General features: G+C 26.0%; 1 protein-coding gene across 2 annotated transcripts in view; it reads left to right on the top strand.

Moving 5' to 3' along the window:
* The first annotated feature begins 3,832 nt into the window (after nt 1-3,832).
* LOC141529618 (TOX high mobility group box family member 4) overlaps nt 3,833-23,037 on the top strand; it is a 196,677-nt gene continuing 177,472 nt past the window's right edge. Inside the window, exons 1-2 of one of the 2 annotated variants that reach the window (XM_074246250.1) lie at nt 3,833-4,399; nt 4,497-4,600. In XM_074246250.1, the coding sequence (XP_074102351.1) occupies nt 4,342-4,399; nt 4,497-4,600 (162 nt within the window). In that variant the 5' untranslated portion in view covers nt 3,833-4,341. The remainder of the gene's footprint in view (nt 4,400-4,496; nt 4,601-23,037) is intronic. The other variant, XM_074246251.1, reaches the window with a different exon arrangement.

Here is a 23,037-nt window from a genome sequence, read left to right as displayed (position 1 = left end):
GTCGTCATGTCAGTACTCCTGTGCCCTTGGCTCTTTGTACTACTTTTCAGTGTCAGCGAACTCTATCAACATGTGGATAGCAATTTATCTACACGTGAAAAATTTCTCACGTCATATTTTTTTATTCGAAAATCAAAGCGATTAATCTCTTTAAAATTATTTGAGAATTTTTTTCTTGAATCAATTTAATTATTTTTTAATTAATTAGTTTTTATTTAATTATTTTTAAATTTAATTATTTTTACGATTAATCTCTTCAAAATTATTTGGGAATTTTTTTCTTGAATCAATTTATTTATTTTTACGTAGAAAATGTAAATATTTAACATAAAAATTTTTAACTTGATTAAGTGGCTAAGCAACATCATAACTTGGCAAATTAGCAACTTAATTATGATATTTTTTTTTCTTTTTATTTAACAATCTATCTATTAAATAGGGCAACTATTAACCCTGTTGATGGCTTAAGTTGTTGGGTTTGTTTATATAAATAAATAAATAAATACAAGTTAATTATTGGTTAGTTTGTTATTAAAAAAACAAATATAACCTGTTCATTTCCTTGGAAATTTACAAGCAATAATTAACTGCGAATGTGTTTTCTTAATAATTAAATAACGGTATAATTACAGTGTCTAAATAGAAAGACATTGTTTATCATTAAAGATAACTATGACAAGTTATATTTTTTAACATAAATATACAGGACACATATCTCTATCTGTTATTATACTAGTTACTTTTCGAGCGATAATGACTGTTATGATAAACTAAAATAAAATCCAACGACTTATTTGCAAATACATGACATGATAACTTTGTGTACTTAATAATTTAAGCATGAAAAATAATTATAATAATTTAAAATTAATGTAAATGTAACGCTACTTTATCTTTGAAACTATTAATATTAATAAGAAATTTAATTTAATAGTGTTATAAATAATAAATAACATTTATATGGTTATTTTATGATTGTGACCTTGGAGAAGACTTTTACAAATGTTATTTAAAGAAAAAGAAGAATTTATATTGGCATTAAAAGTTTTTTTTCTGATGCTCGAAGGAGATAAAGAATAAATGGGATATTGAAGCGCTTCTCTGTTTTTGTTCTATTATTGTTTCTTTATTTAATAGTTGGGTGAGTGATATTGTTTTTATATATATTTTATTTATTATTTCAATTGTCAAATGAAATTAGTTTTTGCAGAGGATAGAATTTAATATCCGTATACGTAACGATAACAAAGTTTATAATTAAACTTGACGTTGTTCACATTAAGGGCTTTCAGAATCAGGGCAGTAATGAATTATCGATCAAAGGCGATGTGGGAGAGAAGCGGCGGCTGTAATTGCATTGACCGAGGAGGAACGCTTGGTCGTTTCGTAGAGCTCCCAAGTCTGACGTTTATGAGTATATACTCGTGGGTAAAATTAACGATGGCGTACAGATATATAAAAGTTAATGTTATATTGAGAAATTTATTGTTTTGCAATAAAGAAATGGATAAGAAAACTTTTCTTACTTTGTACAGATATCGACAGAAATTAAAAAAAAAAAAAAAAATCTCTCTCAAACGTTTCTTCACTATTTCCAATCTAACGATTGACAAAATGTATCATTAATCATGATAAAAAAAATTAAATTAACAAAAATAGTTGCTAAAGTAATTATTATTATCTATCTAAAAGTTCCATTAATTAGCACAAAAAATAACTTCCCTAAATTGGTTAGTAATTTTAATTAATTAATCACGATGTTAAGTTTATTCTCAACTGTAGTAGTCGCCAAGAGAGTTTATATATATATATATATATATATATATATATATATATATATATATATATATATATATACACAAACTCTTAAATTAACGTGACTATTTTCAAGGATTTAATTAAAGAGCAATTAAAACTTTTAAGCAATAAAAATTTAATAAATGAAAGTAATATACTAAAAAGTTATTAATTAAAAACAATATATCACAAAGCATTATTTTATTTTGTTATTAATCATCCTTTAATATTTTTTTTTTCACCATTAGTTTTAAAAATAACTCTCGTTAATCATTTAAAAATATATATATATATATATATATATTTATATATATTTAATCTATATTATTAAGAGAATAAGTAAAATTTTGGGGCCAGTGTATTTATGTGATAAAATGGGTTTTTATGGTTAAATTTGGTATCGTTGGAAAATTCTTGACCTGGAGTTATACCTTTTCAAGGTTTCATATCATTCGCACCAATAGTTAATCAGGATGAGCTTATATCTTCGAAAACGTCAGTAGTTAAAAATTTAATCATTTTAAACCATTTAATTTATTTTTATTTTCACAAAAATCCGTAGAATGCCAAGAATAACGCTCTAAAACGAATTCTCATCGACTAAAACAGGTTTTTTGAAATTAATAAAATAAAAATTGACATAGTTAACAAAATACTTTATTCTTAAATCCCAATCTTCCATCTTAGCGCCTAAAAAATTTTTAATAACACTCAAAAGAAAGTTTTCATAGCAAACTTTCAAAAAATTTTCTTCACAGTGTAAGTGAAAAAAAAAATAGCATGAAAATGACTTCGACGCGGGATATCCAGACTTGTTGGTGTTACTGCGCATGAAAAAGTCATTGAATCCTTAGATCTCGAGCGTTTTGCGAGCTCGGTTTGGTCTCAGCGGGTCGGAGGGTGTGTGGCAGCGGAGAAGCGCGGAAAAGTCACCTTGGTGGTGGCGACTGAGACGGTGGTGGTGGCGGCTCGAGTGGTGGTGGCTCAGTGGCAGGGGAGTGGGGTGAAGTATTCCGCGCACTGCACCTACGGCAACTATCGCAGCAACACGCACTACACCGCGCGCAGGACGGCTAACTAAATATACACGTTGAACTAACCTACCCACAATGTTCAACCCAGCCTGATCCGAGACGCAACTGTGTTGAAATACAACCACTGGATCCTCTCCCACTCCTATATCTATTTACATCCATCTCTCTCGCGTTCGTCTTTCACCGGACTCACTCTCACTCTCAAAAATTTATATACATATGTACATCCATACAAATGTTTTACAATTAAACGCACACTGTTTTATCATCAATACATTACTTAATCGCAATACGATTGGCATTAAAAAAATTTCCATTACTTTCCGACATTCATTCATTACTCGCTACTCACTTACAGCCACCCTCTCACTCACTCGCACACTTGGTCCCTACTTAACGTAGCTGAGCGTGTTGCGCGTCACTGATGTCACACACGGTGTTATGTTATATGTGTACAAGTATATGTATGTGTACGTCACTTGACACTTGACTGCACCTGTAATCTTGACAGTGTCGTTGTTTATCAGTGCATCAACGTGTAACTCATTTATACTGTTGTTACAACTCCAAAACTCCCAATCTAGTAATTGGATTAACACTTGTTAAGTTTTCAAGTGAATTTTTTAAAAAAGTGCTTGATAAAAACTTTTATTTCAAGTTTTTGCTCCTTTATTTCTGATTTACATTCACTGTCTAACTGTAAAAAAATATTTTCAGTGACAATAAAGGATTGAGATTCAAATAAAAGACATCGGTCTCACATATGAGGGTTTATATATAGATTCTCAGTAGTAACGGTTGTTAAAAAATATTAGATTTTTTTTATGGTGGATTAATGATTAAAATCGTTTTAAATAATAAATTTTAGTACGGCTTAACTTAGTATTGAATTTTTTATCGACGATATTTTGAATAGAATTTAAATCTATTTTTTAATATTCATTTCCGGTAACAAACGATTACGCAAAGAGTTGAATAATATATACATAAAGAGACTACTGAATCGGGAATAATCGGATCTATTCGTTTGAAATCGAAGGACGCCATATTCTTATTTTTTTATTTCAACCGTGTGCCATTTTTTGTTTTTATTCGCAACTCGCGAGACGTTTACGCGAATTTTGAGTATTCAAGGGATTTTTTTGAGCTTTAGATAATTTTTTTTATTATTTTCTAATCACACTAATTGCTAATTGATAATTTTAGTGAACAAGTGTTGATTGAAGTAGTCGAATGGTGAAAAATAAACCGGCAAGAGTGGAATTAAAATAAACATTTTTTTGATCGGTAGTTTTTAGACTTCTAGTGTGTAATCAATTTGTATTAATTAGGATTATTTTTATCTCAATTTTTAACTCTGTACAAGTGAGTATTTAGTAAATAAGTTTGAGAATATTTATAGTGACTAAACGTTTGAATATTAATCGAAGGCACGGTTAATATTAATGATTATAAAAATAATAAACGATAATACTGAGGCATTGATGGTAATAACACCCGGAGGTGTACAATGAGCGACGGAATAGTCGGTGCTATCGCAATAAGTTTATTCGGTACGAGTTCTAGTGGTGCGTGGTAGAAAAGTATTAAATTTAAAAATAAAATAGATAAATATTTAAAAAAAGGAAAACAGAAGCTTCTTAATTGACAAGAGCTGAATTTTAGGCGGCGAGAAGAAGAAGCGAGGACACGAGACCATGGATTCGGAATATGCGATGCTTGGTGGTGATCTTGACGTCTGCAGGATGTTTGACCAGTATTCATACAAGGTCAGAGTTTGATTTTTTTTATCAGAGCTCTGTAGTTTTATTAAATACATCGAAAAAAATTAATTTTCAATTATCAAGAATTTTTTTTTGAGCAAAGGAAATTTTTATTGCATCAATAAAAAATTTACTTGAGCAAAAATTATTTTAATTTTTTTTTATTGATTTTATTGGATCAAATAAATATTTTTTTGAGGTCGTAATTATTTATTGTAAGCATAAAAAAATTGTAGATCCATTGAACGTGAAGAATATTGAATAAAGAACGTCTTCCCACGTTTTATCATAATAAACTTTCTTCTTGTTAGTATATTGGTTAATTTAGATTCAATTAAATTAACGGTAATTCATTATTGTAGTTTAAGTAGATTGAGCTTAATAGAAGTTCATCAAGTCCCAGTAACTTTAATTGAAGTTGATTAAGTTTATGTTGGCTCGATACCTTCTTCTCAGACTTGATTGATAATCAAAATTATTTCCGACGAAATAAATATAATTAATTTATTTTTTCCTCAATTTTTTATTTTTATTCTCAAAAAAATCAATATTGATTAAATTCAGTTGATTAATTTTTACAATTAATTTTATTTATGTTCCTTCGAGTAGCTTTTTGATGAAAAAAATATATTTGCATTCTAAATTAACACATTTTTAAGCCTGTTGTATTTTTATTATAATTATTGTGTTGAATATTTTAAATATTATTAATCTAGAACATCTAGAAAAAATTTGATAAAATAATTAACAATTTTTTTCGACGATAAAATAATACAATACAGTTAGAGCTAATCAGACTACCTTAGAGTGGTCGTGACCTCTCAAGTCGATATCACCCGGAAACGCTTACGTAAAAACGCTACTAATTTTCCTACAAAATAATATTTCTTCTGTAATTAACTATAACAAATACTTAAAATAACGAGTTAAAACTATTTCAATCATCAAGACTATTTTAAAAGTCATTGAACAACGAATCTATAAACGCTCTTATTTCTGGATTTCTTGAACTACAATAAGAGTTTTTATTTAGGTTAAAAAATTTAATAACACTAGATTAATTTTCAATATTTTACACAGTAAACATTTTTACGTCATTGCGTCAAAAATTTTGTTAAAAATTTTTGTGTTAAATATTCAACACTTCCATGTTTAAATTTAACATTTAGTGCGTTAAATTAATTAAAAAAAGTGTTAAATATTTAACATAAAAATTAAAAAAAAAATTTTTTTGACGCAAAATTTTTTACTGTGTAAATAAATATAAATATAAATCTATAAAATATTTTCTTAAAATAAGTCATAAAATTATTTTGTTACTTTATATTTAACACGTCGATTATCGTGTTTATAACTTTTAATTCGCCTAATAGATAAATGTAACAATTAAATTTCTCGTAGAATATAAAACAGACATTAAATTGTAAAGCAATAAATTAATTAAAAAGTTGTATTGAGTTTTATTGAAATAGTTGATTCATTTAGAATTTAGTTTGTATCAAATATTCAGTCGAATTCCATTCACGATCAGAATTTATTTGATAAGGAATTTGGATATAAATTGCAATCCGTATCACGATTGTACAAAATTAATTTTCTAAATGAATTTAATTTTACGTCGTACGTTATTACAGTGGTATCTAATCAATTATAATGTACGTTTTATTGTTTTTGATCGATCGTAAAATAAAAAACTTCATAACAACGATGATAAAGCTTTGATTGGTATGATTGCTAAGGAATTTAAAGATCAATAAATTGTACGGCCAATTAATAAGTATTTTTTTTTTTTAACAGAAGACTTGATAAAAAAAAACATCACTAAAAGAATTAATATTAAAGACTCGTTAAGTGTTAATTTGATTTTAACGACACATATATTGATTAATAATCAATAACCTCAATGTGAGAAATAATAAAACTGGTTGTAAAATAACATACAGCGTATTGACAGATTAATATTATATATTAAAAATTTAATATTTAAAACGTCAACTGTTTGAACGATTATATAAATTTATACACTGCACGCTACACCTACATTGCTAGTTTCAATTAATAAAATATTAATACATTACACACGAGGTAATAAACACACACACTCATTGAGGATATGTTTTTGAACCCTTTCTCTCGATAATAGAACTAATATACGTTTGCTGATGCAAAGCAAAAATACAACAAGGAAAGTTGCTGATATATGAGCACAGCTAAAACTAGTTTAATGCATACACCAAATAGCCTTTTAAAATCACAGTGTATTTAATGGAGTAAAACAAAAACACAACATACATATTTATATTTAAATTTTACTATCGAGTAGAACTATTAAATTTTTTTCTAAACAACTCAACTCAAGTTAATTAGCAGCATAAATATTAATATGAAATTTTCGAGATAAATAATCGTCGGAGGGGAAAAAAAATTGAATAAATAATTAAATTAATTTATATTAAAACCAAATTCTTCAGTGAGATAAAAAAAGTATTGGCCAGCATGTAGGGTCCGATAAAAAAAATATAATCACGTTTAGTTGGGTCTAAAAGACTTAATTGACCAAATAAAACCGGTTATGGATATATCTTAGTACCGGTTATAGATATCAAATTTGTTAGAAAATTAACTTTTATAATAATTATTATAATACCTTTGTAAAATAAAATACCACGTTGAAATTACCCGTCGAATAAATTTTTATACTAATTATTTATTTAATAAATTTATTTTTAAAATTTACCAAAAAAATAAAAACTCGTAACTTTTAATATCGGGTGTTATTATCAAATAAATCTTAATAATTGACCTTATCGATCATAAAATTATATCCCGAGGCGTCTTATATTTTTATGACGCTAATACGCCATATAAATTCATTGGAAAAATATCTTAAATGTCTAATTAAAGTTAATGTCCTAGTGATTAAACGCCGGCTAATGCTTTAACGTTGTAACTAATTTTGTGAATGGTTAAAATTTTAGCCGGATTATTTTTTTTTTTTTTCTGGACATTATTTGCATTTTTTTATAATAGTTTTAAGTATGCCATTCATTTTGAATGTCTCTACAATAAATCAAGTAGCTGTTTCTGGAGAAAAAATTCTTTTTTAAATATGGGCTTAAAAATATTTTAATTAATTATAAACTTACATATAAAACAAATTTGCATATTTAAATAATACTCAGTAATTAGATGTTTATAAATGGTTATTTTTTAATTAACGATGGGAAAAAAGAAAATTTTTTTTACCATTCAAATGATAATTAAAAACAGAGAAATATTTATTGAAATTAAAATTGACAGTTGAACTTTTTTATTTATCATTTAAATACTAATTTGTTTCTTGATAACTCTATGACGTGTGCATTCATGCGAAATTAATTTGACATATTTATTAAATCAGATATAAAACAATATATACTGGTAAAGTTCACAGTGAAAGAGAGAGAGAGAGAAAGTAAATTTGTTTCATTCGAATGACAGTCATTTAATATCTAGATATAATTAATTGCCAACTGTCTAAACGATTTTTCTTCCATTTCATTTTCCATTATACTTTTCATTATTTTTATTTCAAATAATAGACGAGAGTCAGTTCTCATTAAAATGCACCGTAGACTATTTATCACTCAAAAGTAAATTAAAATATTTTTTCCATTGCTTATTTTGACTTAACTATTTTTATCTCGAAATATTACAATAAAAAATTCAAATTTCCCGGGAATATTTAAATTAATATCCATAATTTAATTATTTTTTTAATTTACCAAGATTAAAATTTCAAGAATTAAATCTCTAATTCATTCTAATTTAGTCCTAATTTTTTATTAAAAGTCTATATTTTATTAATTTGTAAAAAAAATTTTTTTTAATCAATAAAAAAATCGATTTTTTTCTCCTAGTAATTTTTCTTCCTAGTAATTATTAATAAATAAATAAATAAAACAATCATTTTCTTCAAAATGGTATTCTTGGTTCAAGATTTTAGCTCTTGAGTCAAGTTAATTTTTTTATCAGTACATAGAATTATTTTTTGTATAATAAATTAAAATTTTGCTAATAATAAAATTTTCAAATTATTCCGCAATTCAATTCCAGTTGATTATTAAGCTTTTTCTGTTTTGTTATTATTTGTCCAAGTACATCCAGATTTATGAATAGTTTACATACATAGTAGATAGATATATATGTATAGAATGTATTTAATCAACGCACGTTGACTGAAACAATAAAATACGAGCGATTTTACATGCTGGATAATGAAATAAAGTGGGAGCGGAGGATTGTGGGAACATGCAAGCTTACACACAGTAGACTTGTGTAGGAGGACAGAATGTAAATTTGTTTTTATTTTCAATTTTATTACTTTTTTTTTTTTTTTTATTTTGTTTACTATCCGTGAATTTTTTATACTTGTTATCAATTTTATATTATTTTTTGTATTGAAATTTTTTAAATTAAAATCTTACGAGTAATCAAAATAGATTTTAATTCAAGGTAAAAATTGAAAAAATATAAAAGTAACAATCGGAAATTTTTTTTTGTTATTTTTTTTATTTAAATAAATTTAACGTTAAAATATCCATAAATATTAACTTCCTTATTTAAATAATTGTTCAGTATATAAATGAATACATTACACGATAAAAATTTTAAATTAACATTTAAATGAAATTCAAATTTTTTTTGTATATTATTTATAAATATTAAATTTAATTAATAGTAAATTTAATTTATTTATATAGATACCAATATACTTTGCAAAATGCATTATATCACGAAATTGCGAAATTCTCATAAAAAGTTAAGAGAGAAAGTATGAATGCATAAGGAAATATTTAGAATTTCTTTTATACCTTACTCTACATTGTAAACTTTTTTACTCTTTTTTACAAGAATACAGTGCATTTAAAATTTTCATCTTCGTTCAAACGATCTACTTAGATATTAATATACAGTTTGCATACATTCAAATAAAAATTAAAAAAAAAAAAAAAAGTTTTATTTTATGTCACAGAAATATTAAATTTTTACAGTAATATTTAATTTAATAAAAAAATAAATAAAGAAAAAAATTTATCCAAGAATTTTATTTACTAAAAAAATTAGTACGGTGAATTATAATTCATGACTCTCGAGAAGTGATGTATGCCTGATTGCGTTTTACCTGTAAGCTTCACTATATAATTATAATTAAATATATATTTATATTTAGTAACTTAATAATACTTTACGTACGATAAATAATACTAAATTACAATGATCAATTTATTATAATTTTTTTTTTACGATTATATTAATATTTATGAGCTTGAAATTGAAGAAAAAATTTATCCATTTTTTGTATTCCCAACAAGAATGTATTTAGCAATAAAATAGTTGATGAATTTAATAAAATAGAATGAATTTTAATTTTAATTTACATGCAGCGGTGTTGAAATAAATTTGATTAATTGCATACAATTATATTTGATAAAATCGATAGAATGTAAAAAGTAAATAATGCATGTAGGGTTTAACTTAAATATCAAATTATAGAAGAACTAATGGCACAATGGCGAGCGGTATTAAAGCTCGTTTATCACCGGAGAGAAAACCGTTTCACCATCACACATCACAAGCCTCGGACGATGTGACTGCGAACAAAAACACCGTTATTACTCATGATTGATAGTGGCGTTGAACTCTATTAATAGCTCAATACCACAAGCTTTGATTCATTTCAATAAAATCTATAATACACAACATTGCGACTATATAATTTTATTAAATTAATAAAGTGTTTAGTTGCATAATATACAGGCACACACGCGCATACAAAACATAATAAAGTATACAATAACTCAATCTCTTTATTCTTTTCTCGAATATTTTAAACTTAATTCCGTCTAAACTGGTTATATTAAATGATTAAAAAATAAGTCGGGATGAATAAAGCTTTTTTTTTCGTTCTTAAACTTATTTCTACTCTTTCTTGCAATTTAAAATTGTAAATACAATTCACGGAGTGAAAGAAATATAAATGTATATATTTTTCTTCTTTATCATGATGACTTTCTGCAGAACTTCCGTTTTTTCTCTATACTTTTTCGTCACATTTTTTATTTATTATTATTTTTATTTATTATTCTACAGCTTTTTCACTCTTTACATTTATTTTAACTTTGCTTCTCTCTTTTCCTCTTTTTTATATAATTTTTATTTTTATTTCTTTTCTCCACTTCACTCGGTCCTTTTTTCTCGGTGATACAAAATGGAAGAGCTAGACTACGGTTGCTGTCATTAAAGAATGAATAAACGTAGATTAAAAGACCATGAAGGGGATACATTAAAGTATAAATAAATATATTATAAAATAAATTCATTCAGTTGGAATATTTTTTAAGCAAATGAGTATTTCTTCAAAATTTTCCTTCTTTTCAAATTCAAATTTTTTCTTTTTTTATTTTTTTTTTTTTATTAATTATAAAATTATATTGAAGTCAGGATTAAAATATCAGAAATTAAAAATTATTTTTCAAGCAAAAAACTTCTTGTCAAAAAACAATTATTCAGAAATCTAAACATAGCTTTTTTATTAATTAAAAAAAAAAATATTTTCCTTACCGAATAAAGCTAAAATACATTTTTTTGTACTTTTCTGCGCTGGAGAGCATTAAAAGATTACTTAGATAATGGTGATGGTTAATTATTAGCAGAAACAAGTTAAATGAATAGTGAGCTTAGAAATCGATTGGATTAAAGTGTACTGATGGATACATCGGGGTGAGTTTGTTCAAAGATAACGGATGCGGCAATAAATAATGTTATCTTTGTATATGTAATGCTATTGGTTGTATATGTTTTATAGAGTGTAGTAAGTAATATATATTGTATATAACATACCAGAGAGTTCCCGGGGAACAGTGAAGCTATCTACTGTAACTGTCCGATCCTTCACAGTCGCGAGCAATCAATTTTCCCCTGATAGCGTCCAGACTTGCTGCTATTCAGTGTCTTAGATGTTACAACATTGATTCCATTTGAAAAGCTGTTTTAGTTTTATGCTTTTCACTATTATCAAATTATATCGTATCAAGCTTTACAACAAATTTATCTTATGACCTATTTGTTCTATTTTGCATTTTAACCACCACCGGGATACCCCCGTTGAAGCATGAGTTGACTTCTGACCTTAAACATAAATCTTCAATTATTTACGCTCTAAACTTTTGTTTAAATCGAGATTTAACTTCCAGATAATAAATTATCGCGCACTTATTTTAAGAGAATTATTTCTTAATATAAATTAACGGTGAATAATTACTGGATCGTTAATTTTATTATTATTTTTTTTTTTTTATTCAAAATAAAAATAAAAATAAATTGTTTGAGTAAAAGTGAATATATGAATAAATAAATAATGACGAGGATAATAATGAAAATGATAATGATAATGATGGTGATAAAGAAAAAATATAGTAACCCAGATTATTTGTAACTGGTAAAGTCATGTACACGGCTACTGTTTTAACAAGAAACTCCAATTAGTTTCTGTGCTCCCGTTATTTATGAGAGCATTCGTCAATGTTACTGCCGGATGAGAAATTCCGGTTTTACTGGTGCTACAGATTTTCTCATTACACTGCGTTTCATAACAAAATGAGAATGACACTGATTATGTTGCGCTCAGTTACTAAATTATGCTATTTTTAATATATTTTATTGTCTGTTTATTATTTTTAAAATTCAGTTAATCAAAATTTAAAAAATTTTTTTAATTAATTCGACATCATTAATTATTTATGGACGTTGATATTGTGATAAGTGTTGTCTCTATCTGTACACAGTGTCGGAATTCATGGAAGATGTTATTTTAACGAAAGCTTGAGATAATATTTACAGTAGACATAAATATAATTTATTATTTACGATACTTAAATAATTAATTAATATTAATATTAATATTTGTGAGCATTTAAATGACTTTAAAATTGTGCTTAAATAATTAAATTAAGCTTATTAAATCCTACTCTCAATTATATTTTTTTTATTAAGGTATTTATTGCTCAATTAATTGCAATAAAAAATACAATACATTATAAACTTTGAATTATAAATAATAAATATCTAAAAAATTGTGTAAAAAACTGAATTAAAAGTAAACTAAAGAATTTTTAATGTATATAATTTTTTTGTTAATAAACAATTTATTTTTTGCTAATAAAAATTAATTATTTAGCTGAAGTACTAATTTTTTTGCCTACAATAAACTTAACGGTATAAAATTACATGTTTATATATTAAGATATAAAATTCTCCGACATTTAAATTATTATAAATTAAAATAATGTAATTACATAAAATTACAAGAAAAACATCTTATGAATTATGCAACAGCACTTTCATATTTTATTATTTAATGAAATAATTTTTCACGAAAATAAAATGAAAACCGAATATTAAAATGAATTAGTTTTAAGTCGAGATTTGTTTCTCGATGCATACGTTTGTTGATGCAAATATCCTAAGGGTTCATGCATATCTAATGCGCTATATCCCTTTCTCGCTTAAAGTTCCGGCGAGTCAGCTGTCGTGACAATCTTTTAAGTCACGCGATTTCTTATTCCTCTCTTTATATTTGCTTTATTTACTCTATCTCATTTCTCAAACTTATTTTACATCATCACAAGCAATATATTGGTTCAAGTTAGAAAGTGGAACGATTCGATTAATAATCGTGTTTAACAATATATATATATATATATATATATATATATATATATATATATATATATATATATATATATATATATATATACTCTTACACATACATATTGCAGATCTAAGAGACTTTCACCTTTGTTCTGCTCGTGTAATTGAAATATTATTAAAATTCTTTTATCAAATTCTTTATGCATTTTTATCTTCATAATTTAATGAAAAATGTTATTACAGCACTAAATTATTTAAATCTCTCAGCATATAAATAATAATGTTGTAAAGTAGAAGTTAAATCACTGAAATTCTCAAGGATGGTTGTGAATTTTTTATTAAAACTTTCTTTACGTTAAATGTAATTATTATCAATTTTTAATATTTCATTTTCAATTTCAAGTTTTACTTTTCGGTAAATGTTAAAATTTCAATTATTTTTATTGAAAGACAATACAATCCAAGTTCTGTAATTATGTAAGTCTTTTATTTATTGACGATATTTTGTGATTTTCTGTAGTCTTAAATTTTAATGTCAAGATATTGACATTTTATTCGGTTATCAAACTCATAAAATATTGATTAAATTTATTTATTTAATACTCTGCATTTCCGTTGCTTGAAATTTTGATAACACAGGAAACATTAATTTTAATCTGAACGCTTTCAGACAAAATTTCTACAATTTTAATTAAATTAATATAATTAAATAATCATGGATAAAAAATAATAAAATTTTTGCCAATTATTGATCAATAAATTGTAATAAAAAAAAGTTTAGAAAATCCAAAAGTGCACGGCTTGAAAGAATTAAAAAAAAAAATTTAACTTAATTTTTCAAGAACATTTTTTTTTCTGTGTAAACATTCAAAAATTTTAATAAATGTTCTTTTGTGAAGACACTAAAAGTAATAAACAATAAGATAAAATTATAAGCCATCCTAAATGTAATTACTGAAAGTAAAAACTTATTAATTTGACAGGCGTCATTCAGAAATAACGAGGCAAATAAACAAAATTTATTCTCTGACAAAATGAGGCACTAAAATTTTCACGAGGGGGAAAAAGGAAGTTAAAGCAAATTAAAAAACAAAGCCCATAAAATATGTGTCGGATATAAGGAAATGTTTAATGACTTTTCATAACTCAGAATCATTTTATTACCAGTATTTTATTCGTATTATTAAGTTGTTATTTTTATTATTTTAATCGAGTAAATTTCAAAAAATTTAATTAAAATAACAACCACAGTTGTAGTGCTCTGCACGCTTTTCCCATTATACTAAATGTTATACAGAGAAATATAGACATTGCCCGATATCACACATGCTGAATATTAGTTTTAATAGCGTTAGTAGTAGTTACGTTAAATTAAGAACTTATATAACGTGTCATTTAACAATTTGATTCTGCAGAATAATTTAACAATCGTTAAATTCTGTGATATTTAAATTATCCTTGCCGTACAGTACTGAGTGTAGACTGTAGACATATATTTATATAGACAAAATTAAACATTCATTTTGATTTAACGATTACAACTGTATTGTGAGTAGGTTATCATTCAATCGAGAAATAAAGTTTAACGTGTTCTTACTGATACCATCAAGGAAGTACAAATCGATGCCTTTCTACAACCAGTAAATTCATTTTAGGTCAAAAGGCAGCCCGAGACAATGGAAAGGGTTAATCTTGGGTTAATCTCGTAAATAAAAATATCTTTTTAAATCACAACAATAATGAATAAACTATTTATTCTTTTTAGATCTCATTATTTATATTATTGCTGCAATTATTTACGTGTTAGTCATCAATGAGCAAAGATTTAGAGTTTAGATAAATTCTGCTGCGATATCGTGAATTAAATTAACTGTCGAGATGCCAGTTAGATAAATAATATTTATCCAGATATTGTTTTTAAATGATTATTTAATTTTTTTAAATAAATTTGTAATTGTAAATATATTTTTAGTACGTGTCAGTGTGAGTGTTAGTGGAGTATAAAGTGAGTGCGATATACTACCAACAACTGCTATCGAGAGAAATCAACTTGATTTACTGCAGCAAAACTTTTTTAAATTTTAATTTAAACTTTACTATTCAACTTTTAAACGACAATCTCTCTTTTTTATTACAGAACTCAGCGAAAAAAAAATAAAAAAAAAATGAGTTCACTTTTAAACTTTTGTTTTTTATGGTTTAACTATTTTATTTATGAAAATTAAAAATAACACTCGGCTATAATTTATAACTATCAAAGAATATACTTAAAATTACAAAGTTATTTATGGTATTAATAAAAATAAAAAGTAATAATAAATTTTAAAATGTTTTAGGGTAAAGTTTTGCTATAATTTTAACAGATGATAATAAAGTTTCTGTTTGAACACTGTTATGTATTTCATCTTTTATTCAAATTAATAATTATTTACATTACCCCGCTGGATTTATTACTTAAAAGTTCATTTGATATTTTAATTTTATTCAAAGTTTCGCTTATCAGCTAACTGTAGTTGTTATATGTTTAAAAAATAATAATTTAAACTAAAAAATAGAAAATAAATTTTGATAAATTTAAATTAAGAATAGTATTAAAAATTTTGATAAATATAAATTAATTATAGTGTAAATAACAATAAAATATATTTTATTTAAAAAGCACCCGACGCTTTTTTTAAAATATTTTTTTGCGATTTATTTTTGGAAGCTGTAATCACAACATATAAATATATATACTGAAATGCTACACTAGTAGAGTCGAGCCTTGAACTACGTGGAAGCTGGTAAATTCTCCCACTGCAGCAATATTACTTCATGTTCGTATGTATACGTATTATCTGTACATACTGAACTCCCAAGAGTACTGTAGGTGTATAACAATGTTGTGTGTTGTGTTATAATGCCGGAACATATGTAGCGTATACGCACGACAACTATCGTAATTTACTTCCGACGTGTGCGTTCGATTTACATCGCATGATTATCCAATCTCAATAATCACCAGCGGTGGATCCGAATGTACTGACTGTATGCTGTACATTCTACTGAGTATCGAGTAGAGTAAGAAATGCTAATAAACAATTTTTAATAATTATCAATTGCTGATATTAAATACTTAATGTGAATCAGTTTCAAGCGAACTGTAAGTTGTTATTCGACAGCACGACACTTTTATTAGCATAAAAATTAGTATAATCTTTTTTACTCTCATTTTCACAATCAACATAATCACATCAAGTCACATTAAGTGATTTTTTTTTAATTAAACAATTTATATTTTACATTGCATATGTGTTTAGATATTTGAAGATGGCATAACTATGTATAACGATGTATAAGTAAGTCTATTCGCTTCTGGATCTCCATCGCAACTGACCTAGTATTTGCTAGAACAACATAAAAAAATGTCCGTTTCTTCCATTATAATAACGAATTTTGCATTGTTACTTCAATCGATTGTGGTATAATTGCAACTTTCAAAGTAATGAATGCGTGCTTCCATACTTTGTTTTCATTTTCGTTGCGTGGAAACACTTGATCATCAATAAAAAAAAAAAAAAAATTACCACTCAAATGAAAAATATTAAAAAATAAAATAACAATATTTGATCAGTGATAAAATAAAAACCAAATATTTAATAATCAATATTCACGTTGTAAAATTTTTAGAGAAGTAGGTTATGAAAAAATGAGCACTTAGAGGACGATAAATACTTGAATAAATAAATCTTTTTATTTTTATTTTTATCCACTCAGCATACGTACACATTTTATGTGTGTAAAGTTAATTTGAGTAGGCAGCATTAAATAATAAATCGTTACTTAATAATAAAAAGTCTGAAATATGACTATTTAATTCTATTTTCATTGTTGTCAGCCGTTGAATTTGTGCAATGTTTTTTGAGGAAGGATTAGGAATAACCGTGAAAGCTTTGCAATAGATTTTTAAACGCTAGCTCAATGCACAATCATAAATGATGAAAAACATGAGCCTAGGAGAGTGCTTTTGCTTTATAGGAGAGGCAAGAAATCCAAAAAAATGAAATACAACTTCGCATTCTTCAATTGATATACATCATTTTAATACATAGAAATATACAGCGAATAAGAGAACAGTCTAAAGCTCTGGTGATGATTATAAGCTCAATAAACTACACTCTTGTATTTTATCTCATCTCACCTCTCCACTCTATTTGATTTTGTCTGCGTTTTGTATACTCAATTACTTGGCATGGCTACAAATTTATGCTGTATACATATTATATATTTCTCGTGTTTGTCTGACTATTACTCCATAAAATTAGATGACTACTAACGAACAGTAATCATCGTGCACGGTTGAGTCGATTCTGTTGCTTTATTAAGTTCCGTGTACAGTCTGGGGTGTAGACAAATAATATATACATTCATAAATGAATGTATATATGAAGTATATATTTATCCATGTATTGTGTAGCTCGTCACGCTCATTTTCTTCATTTACTTACTTTTTATTGCTCATTAACAATATAATCTTTTCCTTCTCATTCAATTTCACGGAAAATTATCGGGCTGCAACACGTAACATGTTATTTTATTTTATTAAACAATTAAAATAACATTTATAATTATTATACTACATATATCGCGTGTCTTATGCCAAAAGGGTGTATAAAAGTTATACGTCCTTTTGGCTTTGTAATTTTTCTAAATTTTTTTCTTGTACAAAATTTCTCCGGAAAATTTTGAAGACTGTTTTTTTAAATTAAAAAAAAAATCCTGATTTTTTTCTAATAATTTAAATTTATCTTTTTATTTTATATTTTTGAATGTAATAACGAAATTTTTTTAGTAATTTTGATAATAAAAATTTTTAAATGCTGAATAAATTTTTGAAATTATTTTGAACATTTTGTTATTCACAAGGATTAACATTAATAAATTTTATCAAAATGAATTATTAGATACAGAGGTCAAATATAATTAATAACAGCAAAGTAATTATCCTTTTTGCAAATATAAGTGGTGCAATCGATATTTTCAATTGGCCTTGCGTGACTGCTAAATTTAGCGTGACTCAAATACGTTAACTACGACACCGTCGTGTATATGCACAGACACCTTAATACAAATCTGACAGGATGTAAAAAATAATTAGTCGCTAAATAAACCTGAATTTTATTTTTTAATAAAAGCTAATCAATATAACTGTAGTCCAGAGATAGAACACAAAAGTTTCTCTTCTTCTATTTTTTAATTAAAAAAATTAACAATTACAAGAGAATTTAAAATTAATTAAAAGAAAGAATTTATCAAGCTTTCTATTGACATCAAAAGTGAATACATTACTGCAATATTCCTTTGTACAATTAGCAATGCTATTTATTATTAAATTCACTTTCAAACACTAATTTATTTATCAAAATGAATATATAATTTTTTCGAGTTTAAAATCCATTATTTCGTTTTATTTAATTAACATATAATTATTTAAACGAGTAATGAAAAATATAAGATATTATAAGATAATCCTTACGTATTACAGCAATTTCCGGTCTGGTGAAATTGTATTCTACAGTGAATTTTCAATTAACGGGCCTGAGCACAATCTATGAATTACGAAGAAATTCCATTCGATCTCCTTGGACCGTTTCTATAATTATAAATTCCATAGTATAATAGTGAAGGTCGTTGTACTATACAAACTGATTCAAATTTTTAATTAATAGATTTTTAATTAAAGTAATAAAGCTCACAATAAATTCCTGCTAATTTTCCTCTATTCTTTATTAAATATCCGCAACTTATAGTCGCTAAAATATGTATTTTTATTACTTTACACTTTAATTAGAATTTGATATCCTAAATACAATTTGATCTCGTTAGTAAGCTAATTAAACCTCTAATTAAATACCATCGATTTTAATAAAAGCCAAAAAAGGAGAAAGTATTTAATGAAAAATAGGAGATTGTGAGTCTATTTTCGGACAAGTAGGGTAGTAAAAAATTTAATGAAAAATAAAGGATAATGAATACGTTAATTAACTGTCGATCGTGAGTAATTGGGAGCAACTGAAAGAGAAACACAGACGGCTGGAGATCGATAGTCAAGCTCTGTGCTTGTCCAAGTGCGACGATGAAAAGTAAACCGTTAATCTCTAAGACTCTTTGCAACGGCAACTATGAACAGAGAGTGCTACTTTGAAGTGTCCATTAAAATCCAATATCCGTGATTTTAATGAGCTTCATCACCCGAAATTTTGTTGTTTAATTATCGATTGTTCATTAATCAAATTAAAAAATATTATTTTGTTATTGAAGTGAATAAAAAATTTTTGATATTGTTAAATTATTTTTTATACATGCTATCCATTGATGAGTTTTAAAGTTGAAATGTCTCGGGTATAAAATCAAAAGCCGGGAACGAATTTAATTTGCTTTTGTTCAGAGCTTTTTTTTTCTTTTTATACCTTGGAGCATTCCATTTACATAAAATGTAATATCCGTGCCTTTCATAACGCAAAAAACATCCCGACTATTTCGTGAAATAAAGGTATTTTACTACTAAATGTATATTGTCTCTTTACTTAATATAAGTCATGAAATTTTAAAGCTGAGTGTAGATCTAAAAATTTTTTTCAAATATAATAAAAATAATGAAAAAAAAAAAAAAAAATTATATTACTTTATATAATATTAAGGTACTCGGACGTAACTCAATTTTTATCATGGATTATTTTTCAAAATATTTAAATTAAAATTTGGTGTTAAATATTTAACACTTTTATGGGTAAATTTAACATTTATCGTGTCAAATTAATACAAAAAAGTGTTAAATATTTAACAAAAAAATTTTTAACACAAAATTTTTCAACTTATTGACGCAAAATTTTTTACTGTGTACCTTAAATTCGATTTATTTTTAATTACAAATACCCGCGATATATATTTTACTGTACATAAAAATTCCCATTGTCTCATTGCGTAAAACATGGATGCCTATAAATAAGAGCAAAATATTGAAGGCCATAACTCAATGTGAGTTGTACAGTTGTCATGAAAGTTAAGTTACAATGTCTAACGAAAACTCATCTTTCGTTCAATACTTAACCTTAGTTGTGTTGGTTCTTACTTGGGTCTCGAGGCATAAAGTATAATACTTTATGAGTTATGTCAAGCGTTGAAAATAAATAACGTTAGACTGCCGAATAAAATGTTTACACGTCGCCGTAATGTTAAAATCGAATAGATTTACCGGAGCTGCTATGCGCTTATTTCGAATAGCTTAAATTTTTAAAGTGATTGAAATTTAATAATGAAATAAATAAATAAATTTTTCGTTTGTGTCAAAGTTCAAGTTATTTATTGGAAAACTAAACGTTTTTCCATCGATTTTCCCGGATTAAAGCATGTATGTCACGTCAATAAATATTTATTGAGTTTACTTTAAAAACTGCAAGCGAAACAACGCTCTGCTTTGAAGTTAAATTTTGTTTATGCTTTCCAGCGGTATTAATGTATTAATAAAGGTGATGGATTTTTCGGAAATAATAAATGACATAGTTTGACTCGGAGTAATGCGCTTGCATTAATATGCACGCATAAATGGTTTACACGCCCAGAAGAGATTTCTCCTCGCGGACTCAACCTAACGATTTCCCTCTATAATATACCCACCGGTCATAATAATTTCCCATACCCACTCATCATCTACAGAGAGTTTGTGTAACTATTATTAGCTTGAAATATATATTTTGGCTCTGTGTACATATTACACACTCTCACAAATATTTCTCAAGGCGTTCATGCATTTATTATTGCAGATCTTATATGATAACGAGTGTTTGCAAATGTTGAGAAGCTCAAAACTCAATTTTCACCTTTGACAGAGCAAATTATCTTCGTGGGTTAAACATAAATATCTTTTTGGAAGCTAATTTATTTGTATTTATTATTTTCCGATAGATGATTTATTATCGACTATTATTATTTATGTTATTTGAATTTTTATTTATTGCAAGATATCAATCAAGAACTATCTAAGATTTCACTTCTGAATTTTTAAACCTGGCCTATGATTAAGTTTTTTTTTTTTGCTATAGAAAATATGATAGCTCAGATGTCTGCCTTTTTGTTTTAATTTATTATTGTCAAATAAATAAATTGATTTGTTGGCTAAGAATAGAACAAATTTGATTTAAAAATTAATTAAATTGTATTTCGTAGAAACTTTGACAGCTTAATTTTAGTTTATACTGAAATACATATTTTTATCACGTACGATTTTCATCAACTGACATTTGACTTTAAAAATAAATAATTTCCAGAGCAATAATAAATTTCCATTTACCTTAAATAGAAAAAGATGTCGAAAATAAAGAGCTGGATCATTTAGGTACCGTAAAAAATTGTTACCAGAGATATTTATCGCATCTCACTTTTTCTTCATTAATGATTGGGGCAAAAGTGTCCAGCAAAATCCATAACAATGTCACATTATTCGTGGTTACATTCCAAGTTTTATTTACAATACTCTTTCCAAATATGGAATCCACTCATCTGTGTTTTATTTCCGATTATTGCATTTACTGATTTATAACTGACATCTGTGATATCTTTATGCTTAAGAGTTGTAGCATTTAAAGTGTATTCACCCGCACTAAAACCATCGATAAACACGTACCGCCAATTTTAGTTACCTTCAAATCATCCGAGATAATTTTTCTTTTACTTGTTCATTATTTTTATTTTTAGTATGTATTATTATTTTTCTGCCTCCCCACCCCTTCTCAGACTCTCTTTAGTTATTATTTTTCTTTTTTCACCCTCTTACTCTATCTCTTTATTCGTTTTACAATTGCCTGGTGGAACCTGAATTATTCCGCTGTGTGTAGCCAGAGTCACAATACTTTTTGCTATATTTACGAGACACACGTTTCGTATACGTCATTCGTACTCTTTGAAACTGTCATTTTTCATCGTGAATGTGACATTGCTCAACTAATAAAAAGACATCATTACACGGCCAATTTTTATTATTACATTTTATTTATGATCAAATTGATGGCGACATAATGATTAAACCATTAATTTTTTTTTAAATGAAAAAAGCTTTCAACATTTTTAAGTCAGACAAAAAAAATTTTAATTAAATTTTTTTTAAATTTTTTTTTTTTTTTTTTTAATTTAAAAATCCAAATAAAAAATTTAATTTTTTCATACAGTTAAAATTAAATGCTTAAGATACTTCTAAAAATAAAAATAAAAATAATAATAATAATAATAATAAATTTTATTTACAAAAAACTTCATTATTTAATCCACGCTGATCTTGATCTTCAGTATAGTAAACGTTAAAAAAATTATTGCTGTGAAAAAAAGGTAAGATCAGCGCGAATAAATAGTTAAGAAATATAAAAGAATACTTTTCAGTATGACGTCACAGTATAATGGTTACAAGACCACACATGAGAAATGTTGTACATTTGAAACCCAGTCGTAAGTCGTTGTCATTCTGGGCTTAAAATGTAACGCTTCATATTACTTATACTATTCTCGTTTTTACCGACAATGTATGTATGTATACATGTATATTATTGTACATACTACTGTAAATGTATGTATTTTTTGCCATATGTACTTTTCTTTACGTCTTTTTTATTCACTTCATTTCTTTTCTGTTAAAAAATTCAATTTCATTGAACCGAATGTAAAAATTCGTCTTTTATTTCCCTTCTCATTGAATTTTTATTTATTTTATGCTTTTTTTCATT

This window comes from Cotesia typhae, unplaced genomic scaffold (assembly GCF_013202065.1).
Source record: "Cotesia typhae breed Kobodo isofemale line unplaced genomic scaffold, CoteBio_Ctyphae contig_48, whole genome shotgun sequence".
Classification (NCBI taxonomy): domain Eukaryota; kingdom Metazoa; phylum Arthropoda; class Insecta; order Hymenoptera; family Braconidae; genus Cotesia; species Cotesia typhae.
The sequence above is the reverse complement of the archived record's forward strand: the minus strand, read 5'-3'. Positions and strand labels throughout refer to the sequence as shown.